The 8,812-nt window shown below is 38.9% G+C and overlaps 1 protein-coding gene across 48 annotated transcripts in view; it reads left to right on the top strand.

Moving 5' to 3' along the window:
* SLMAP (sarcolemma associated protein) overlaps positions 1 to 3,785 on the top strand; it is a 140,714-nt gene extending 136,929 nt beyond the window's left edge. For 25 of the 48 annotated variants that reach the window (XM_082738801.1, XM_082738787.1, XM_082738793.1 and 22 more), the window contains one exon: positions 1,892 to 3,785. In XM_082738801.1, the coding sequence (XP_082594927.1) occupies positions 1,892 to 1,984 (93 nt within the window). In that variant the 3' untranslated portion in view covers positions 1,985 to 3,785. Of the gene's footprint in view, positions 1 to 427; positions 518 to 1,891 lie in introns of all 48 variants that reach the window. The other 23 variants (XM_082738810.1, XM_082738804.1, XM_082738808.1 and 20 more) reach the window with 1 other exon arrangement.
* The last annotated feature ends 5,027 nt before the right edge of the window (positions 3,786 to 8,812 follow it).

Raw genomic sequence — 8,812 nt, 5'->3', positions numbered from 1 at the left:
TGAGCTGAAGGCAGCGGCTTAACCCACTGAGTCACCCAGGCGCCCAACTTTAGCCATTTCTAAGAGAGTACATTATCAAATAATGGATTCCAGCTGTGGAACAAAAGTAATGTAAGGTCAAGCAGAGCATTAGTTGGTGAAGTGTTGCCATTGCTCTGTCTTGAAGTGCTACATTTCATTAGGGATTAGGGGCACCCACATTGTCCACTGCCTCCAGCTGTCCCTTTTAAACTGGTAGTTAGTACCACAGTCCCGTCATTCTAGATTGTATTAGATGTCTTTAAAATGTTTGAATCAGTACAAAACCTGAGTGCTTTTACTTCTATTACTTCAGTCTTCCTACCCTCCTTCCCACCATGGGTCTAAATCATCTTATCTGATTTTTTTTATAGCATAAAATGATTTTAATATCCCTTCCCTTCTTTAGCCTTCCATATTACAACCCGTCCCAGCCGTATTCATCGGCCTATTCCTGGCTTTCCTGTTTTGGTGTTTCGGTCCATTGTGGTAGAGAAAGGTACAAGCACTACTGTTGAGTCCTTGTCTGTTTGTCCCCGTCACCTGTTTGTGCCATATTTGTAATATAGTGCATGGCAAAACCACACAGGTATTTTGTTACCTGAAGCAAACCCTTCATTTAGTATGCCATGTATTATGTCATACGAATGATTTGAACAATCAACTAATCACATAACATTTTGTCTTGTTTCCTTTGTAGTACTGCTAACCATGAATTAATTCCAACCTAACCAGTTGTTAATGTGCTGCCTTTAACTGAGTCTTTGTCTCTAGCAAACTGGAGTAAACTAAGAATTGCTGCAATATTGGTACCCCCCCCCAATTAAGTGTTTAATCAGATTTGAATGAGAAATGAAGCGTTTGCCTCTTTGAAATTTTCAGCCAGCTTTCCTCCTCTCCCTCTTCTATTCCATAATGTAGAGTTTCTTCCTTTCAACTCTTTACCTGTATTTACACTGTGACTATGAAGACGAAAAAGGATAAGATTAGCATAATGAGCCATTGGCTTGCAATCTCAACCCCAATGTGTACATACTTATGAGAGTCTAAACCTATCCCATATCTCTCTGAGCCTTGATCTGCAAATCAGAATATTTCTTTAAAAGCCAGCTTTGTCATTAAGACTCTCAGTACGCTAGTGAAAGTAAAAGCTGTCTGCCAGAGCACGTTAGTTTCATAAGGCCCTCTGAAAGTTAATAGGGAGTCGCCCACCCATGCTTACCTGCAACAAGCATGTGTGTTAGTAGAACATACGAGATAATCCATGACATTACTACATTGGGACATGGTCTTTACCAAAAGTGTCAAAGAGGCAGGGTCCTATTAGTACTTCCTTTTCTTGAACCCCATCTGAGCTTGTCTTCTGTGGTCTCACATTAGAGAATCAAAGCTTAGACCATTTTCTTTCTGCCACCTTACCCACTAGCTGCTTGTATAAAACTACCCCAACATACAAATCTGGTTTTTATCAAGAAATAAACATTTAGGCAGACATGTATTCCAGGCATCCGTGTATATCCGTTAGTTGTAATATATGGATACTGGAATAAGTAAAGCAGGCTGAGCCCACAAGTTTTCTTAGAAGTCACTATTAGGTTTCAACTGTAACGAAATTGAAAACTGCCTAAGACTTTCCTGAGCTGTATCAGACTTGCAGACAACCGTCCTCTAAAAGCGTTCCTGCTGTCACAGCTCTCCTCACACCTGTACTCCCTCACCCTTTTTCCTTTGCTTTTTAAAATGTATTCTCCTGCAAAGATAAGGTTTTTCTAATATTCTGTTAAGTATTCAGGATTCTCTGGAACCAAGGGGTTAATAGGTATGAAAAGAGAGGGAAGAATGCGATATTGACTCTTGGTTTCTTTCCACACAGAAACCCTGGCCCTGGATGCCCATGTTGGCTGCCCTGGTTGCGGTGACAGCCATCGTGCTGTACGTGCCAGGTCTTGCCAGAGCGTCTCCATGAGAGCGTTTCTTGAGTCCGTACACCGTCCTCCCTTTAGAAGCTGGCATCACACTCATGCTGGGGACAAACAGAACCATTTTCTTCCTTTTTACCTCTTAAGACAGCAGAAGTGCAAGAATACAGCTGTAGGGTCATTGCTTTAAATTATATAAAATGTATCTATCTATAAAGAGGATATAAAATTGTGACTTTATTCTACTGTAAGCAATAATTTGCTTGCAATTTTTCATGTAATTTTTAAATTAGTATGTTGAGATTCTGAATATTATGGTGGCCTAAAGTAGGCTTCTTGGTACACCAAATTATTTATAACATTAAATTTATGGGTATTTTACTCTGAATTCTAATGGCCAGATAATTCATTTTTCTGATTCGATAACTACCCAAACCAAACAACCAGTACATACATGGGAAGAGAGGCCCTGTGTGCTCAGTGCCTATCAGTTTGAAATATATACACATATATATATATTTTTTACATATTTACGCCATTTTTACTTGTTATAAAACCACTGAGCTATTGGGAACAAGACTTAGAGACAACTATTTGTGTGGATTTTCTTTCTTTCTTTCTTTCTTTCTTTTTTTAAAGAGAAATACACTTGGAAAATAATTCTGTTCTAGTGATAATTTGGGGAATATGTGCACGCTTGTTCAGCCTTAATGTGACTTGACAATGTGGAGGACATCAACTTTGAAAAACTTTCCATGAGAGTGTGTATTTTCTTGAGCAAACTGAAGTATTTCTGGGAGCAAAAACAATCCTACAATTTCAGTGCAGTAAACCAAACTGTTAAGTCAATTGGAATGTAATTTATTAAACCTCATGTATTTAAAGAGATATTTTCTTTAAAAGCCAAGTTACTTTCTCATATACAGCATTTTAGGAAGCATGATTTTTTTTTTCTATCATCTCTTCCTCCAAGCATGTTTAATTGAAGAAAGAATTAATATCTCTTTAGATAAGCTTTTACTGACTTAATTTGGTTATGATATTTCAAAGCTAATTCATGTTCAAGGTGAGCTGTTGTTACCTACCAACAGATTTCCTGGTCGGGTATGCAAATGGTTATTTTCTTTTTACTGTTGTTAATTGGGACTTTCTGTTTATGAGAAGCATTATTCCCAAGATTAATAGTGTTCCATGCACAGTGAGGCACCTAAACACTGCTTGATGTTATAAATTTAAAACACAGAAGTGAAAGTTTAGCTATGGTTTTGTGCGGCACCACAGTTATGTCAATAAAATTTATTTAGGTCATAGAATATCCTAAAGTATCACATAGTTAAATTTTTCAGTCAATGAAGACTGGGAGGGATGTCAGTGAATTGGCTTGATTGTTCTGTGGCAATCCACAGGCCTAGCCAAATGTTGAAATAGAAGTTTAGGATATAATTTGCCTTGTGATGTTTGGCAGTCGTTGTTTATACTTTAAAGGTTATATTTTAAGCTATTTGGGATTTGCTGTTGGGAGGATCACTAGATTTATGGAGGAATTAGTCACAAACGACTTGTAGAAAATGCTGTCATATAGTTCATTTCATCATTTTCTGTTGCAGGAAGCCACTCCACCACAGAATGCTAATATGCCAGTGGTACCCAGTACCTCTTGTATATAGGTTATTGCAAATATTGTTCTGAAATGCTTAACTTCAGAATTACATTTTTTAAAGTAAATAATTGTTTTAAATCTATTTTGTAAAGATATAAAGTACAATAGAATTTCTGGAGTACAGATTAAACTATTTGCACTAACACACGTGATGTGCATGATTTAATAAAATAACTTTACTCTCCCTATGCATTTTTGAGTTGGATATCATTGAAATTCTTAGTGTTCACTATTAGATTGTTAATAATCTTTTCTTGAAATGACTCTTAATGGAACATAATATATATTTGGTGTTCTTCAGGGTTTAAAAGAAAACACTGAGCTGTTTCCTTTGAGTTTTATTAGCTTTTTATTCAACTTACTGCTCTAATTTTCCCCCTTTTACGATGGTTATTGTTAAAACGTGACTCACTTGCCAGACAAGTCTCTTTAAATGTAGAGTCTAGTATCAATATTTACTTTATTCAAATTGAATTAATGGGATTTTGCAGTTACTGCCAGTTTTTCTTAAGAATATAAATGAGTTTATTCATAAGCAATCCCTCCAGTTTCATTCAGTTCACTTCCAGGTTAAATAAAGAGTAGGATTATTCACTGGTAGTAATAGTTGTTAAGAAATTTTAATCATAGTAGTTAAGATTGAACAACTGTATAATGATATATTTAAGAATTACCCAGAGGTACTGCGTGGCTGGCTCAGAAAAGGAACGTGGCACCGAAGCTAAACAGATCCTTCCTAGCTTCCTGGCTGTGCCTTTTAGCAGCTTTTGCCTTGAGGGCAAATCACTTACCTTCTTTGAGTCTCTGGTTCTTCATTTATAAAATGGAGAGAGTACTATCTAGATGCCTAATCATAGTATGAAAATTAAAAAGTAACACGTGAGGTGTCATTCGAGTGGTAAATAAATGTTTATGAGAATGTCACACTGGAAAAACTGCACATATTTAAGTTTCAGGAGAACCAGTGCAGCTATTTAAAATGAATTGGGTAACTCAGCTGTTGAGACCTTCTACATGTGTGAATTAGACGTAACTGGAGTATCATGAATCCTGAGAAAGCATCGTCACCTAGCTCTGTTCATCCCCTTCATGACTGTGTCTTTGGGAAGTAATATGCTTAGTTTGATAACGAGCCAAGGCTTACAACAGTTTGGTATTCTTGTTGCAACTGCCTTCAGAGTCACTCTGGGTCACATATGAAAACCAGTCACACTGCTGAACAGTCAGAGGCTTGCGACTAAAAATAGTATTACCTCGCTTGATCTCTTGCTTTAATCACCAGATTTGACCCCCAGTGTTTCTCGGCTTTTTCCAGTGATTATATCTGCTGTCAAAAGGATGGAAGTCTGCCACATACAACTTTAATAACTTAAATAAACGACATATAACTTTAATAAAATAACTTTAATAAAAACGTACAGCCTTGTTTCAAAAAATTCACTTCTAGAAATTTTGAAAACATAATTATGTGCACTAAATTTTGACTATCAGGACATTTAATGTGGTGGGTTTTTTTTGTTTGTTTTGTTTGTTTGTTTGTTTGTTTGTTTTAATAGTGATGGGTAAATAACCTAAATATCCAGCAGTGGGTCATTGGTTAAATAAATTAATATTGACACCTTACAGATGACTGTGCTTACAAAGTGTTTGGGAAGATATTCATAAGGTATATTAGGGTAAAAGAGTTTGCTGGTATAGAATAACCCTGGTTTTAAAGAAAAAAATGTAGACATCTAGAATATGTTTATAAAAGCAGGAGGACTCAGATTTATACCCAGGCTAAGTAAGTAGTGCTTCTGTCAGTATGATTGTGGGTTGGTTATCTTCTCCTTTTATAATTCCTGATTTATTTTTTGTAGTAAATATATGTTGCTTTTGTAAATTTTTTAAAGTTTTTTTTTGTTTGTTTTACTTTAAATTACAAACAGAAAGTATTCTGCAAAATTCCAAATTGGTTTCCATAATTGAATGAGTAAGTAGCGTGTCAAAGTACCTACATTTAAAGGGACTAATGTTCATTTGCCCTTAATGAATTCTAGTGTGTTCATTTCAAAATTGGACTTACACTTTTAAACATGCTTTGTGCATATGTGTACGTAGAATTCTAGAAGAGCCTTTAACTATCCATGCTTACCTTTTTGCCTATCAGGGAAGAAAATCCAGGGAATTTTTGACTCAGAGTAAGAATAATTGTTACAAAGTTGAGAATTACGATGATTACTTTGTCTTTTGCTACACCACACTGTATCCCAGGCTTCAATGGTTTTATATCCATTCATTTAACAAATACTTACTGAAGTGACTGGTAAGATGCACTGTACTGGATCCTGACATTACTCAGTCCCTGTCGTTATAGAGCTTTTGTATAGAGGAGAAATACAGGCAAGGAAGTTGGCATTTACAATACTGGGTAGGAGAGGAAGACGTAAGAACCAGTGGGACCATAGAAGAGAGGTACATTTCCTCTCACTTTCAGCCACCCAGCCACCCAAGCCAGAGACACCTGGCTGTGGGGCCAAAGGTAAGTTTCCCTTATAGGAGGTCAGGGTAACAGGACTGGTTTCTCTCGAAGTACCTGGCTTTGCAAACCAATAAGATCTGAGATTGATTTTCCTAGAAGAGACGTTATGATTGGAAAGCATTTTTTTATTTGTTTTTTTATATATATATTTTTTAAAGATTTCATTTATTTATTTGACAGACAGAGATCACAAGTAGGCAGAGAGGCAGGCAGGCAGAGAGAGAGGGAGGGGGAAGCAGGCTCTCTGCCGAGCAGAGAGCCCGATGCAGGGCTCGATCCCAGGACCCTGGGATCATGACCTGAGCTGAAGGCAGAGGCTTTAACCCACTGAGCCACCCAGGCACCCCAAGGAAAGCATTTTTTAAAGATTTATTTATTTATTCTTAGAGAATCTCAAGCAGACTGCTGAGCACAGAGCCCCATTGGGACTCATTCTCACAACCCCAAGGTCATGACCTGAGCTGAAACAGAGTCAGATGCCTAACTGACTGAGCCACCCAGGTGCCTCTGGAGAGCATTTCTTTTTTTTTTTTTTTTTTTTTAAAGATTTTATTTATTTATTTGTCAGAGAGAGAGCGAGCGAGAGCGAGCATACGCAGACAGAGTGGAAGGCAGAATCAGAGGGAGAAGCAGGCTCCCTGCGGAGCAAGGAGCCCGATGTGGGACTCGATCCCAGGACGCTGGGACCATGACCTGAGCCGAAGGCAGCTGCTTAACCAACTGAGCCACCCAGGCGTCCCTGGAGAGCATTTCTAAGGCTTTATGATCTGTCTTGGAGTTTTGCCCTATTAAATAGTCTGAACCGTACCTTGCAAGTAACGGGTTAAAATTAAGGTGGGGCGCCTGGGTGGCTCAGTGGATTAAGCCGCTGCCTTCGGCTCAGGTCATGATCTCAGGGTCCTGGGATCGGGTCCTGCATCAAGCTCTCTGCTCGGCAGGGAGCTTGCTTCCCTCTCTCTCTCTCTCTGGCTGCCTCTCTGTCTACTTGTGATTTCTCTCTGTCAAATAAATAAATCTTTTAAAAAAAAAATTAAGGTGTTTTGGGTTCTTTTTTTAAGCCAGTGAAGTGTCATAAGCAGACAGGTTCTTTGAAAGGATTCTCCCATTAATGGGCTGGGTTGTGGATTGGGTGGAGCCAAAAGTCCCTTGCGCATGGAGTCATGTGTTCACTGTATCTTAATGCAAGTGTTTATAGTGCTGCTCATTCAGGAGATGAGGCAGCTGCATTTTTCTTCCCAGAGATTAAGCATGTTTCAGGGCTCCTGGGTGGCTCAGTTGGTTAAACATCTGCCTTTGGCTCAGGTCATGATCTCGGGGTCTTGGGATGAGCTCTGCATTGGGCTTCCTACTCAGTGGGGAGCCTGCTTTTCCCTCTCCCTCTGCCTGCCACTCCCCCTGCTTTGCACTCTTGTGCTCTCTCTCTCTGACAAATAAATAAAATCTTAAAAAAAAAAAAAAAAGATTCAGCATGTTTCAGCCCAGATCTTGTAATACATCATTTACTACCCTCGTCATATAAGGACACTGAGATCAAGCCTATGAGAAAGACAAGAACATTGAAAATAAAAGCAAAATTGTCTGGGGTGGGGGATGGGGATGGAGGAGTAAAGGAATTATTGCTGGTTATGCTTCTGCTGTCTACAGATGCTTTTCATTTTGACCTCTCGAATTGGCCCAAATACATCTAGGTAGCCAGATTTCATTTAGCAGAGATTCAGACTTCTATAAAATTACAGATTACGGGAGTTTTTTATCCTGAATTTTTATGCATATCCCATCATCTTGTTCCACGTAGAATTTGAAGCAGGCATGCCTGCTTGAACAACATTCCCATCCCTTTTACGTTGGCAGGGATCAATTTCTGAGAGCCTGAGAACACTTCTTGGTTGTGGGCTCTTCAGGCAGCCAAGAAAGGAGCACCAAAGGCACTAAAAACCTCAACCATTTCCACTTTTTGAACCCCAGGTTTCTGTTGTATATTACTACACTGTTGATCAAATCTTCGCATAATTATGCCATTTCTAGTTGTGGCTAAAAACTTGCTCTGAGCTCATTAGCCTAGGGTGCTCATTTAACCACCCCATCGCACACCTCTCCCCATCCCCAGCCGTGTACTCCATAACTATAAAGAGTTAACATGTATAGGATATTTTTAACCAAATTTTTATTTCCTTATAAAGTCGGTATATATAAAGCTAATCACATTTTAGTTTTTATTTTTTTATTAACATATAATGTATCATTTGCTTCAGGGATACAGGTCTGTGAGTCATCAGGCTTACACACTTCACAGCACTCACTGTAACACATACCCCCCTCAGTGTCCCATCACTCAGCCACCCCATCCCTCCCACCCCCCTCCACTCCAGTAACCCTCAGTTTGTTTCCTGAGATGAAGAGTCTCTTACGGTTTGTCTCCCTCCCTGGTCTCATCTTGTTTCACTTTTTCCCTCTCTTCCCTCCATGAACCCCCGCCCTGCCTCTCAAATTCCTCATATCAGAGAGAGCATATGATAATGGTCTTTTTCTGATTGACTTATAAAATCACATTTTTGAAAAAACCATGACTGGAACTGTGGGAGCCAGTGCCTATTGGAGGGGCCACCTCTGCACCTCCCCACAGCCCCATTTCCCTCTTAGTTGATCCTAACACACCAAATGTTTTTCTTCTCAGTACTTCAGCATGTACATGTT

Source organism: Mustela nivalis (assembly GCF_964662115.1).
Source record: "Mustela nivalis genome assembly, chromosome: 1".
Lineage (NCBI taxonomy): Eukaryota > Metazoa > Chordata > Mammalia > Carnivora > Mustelidae > Mustela > Mustela nivalis.
The sequence above is the reverse complement of the archived record's forward strand: the minus strand, read 5'-3'. Positions and strand labels throughout refer to the sequence as shown.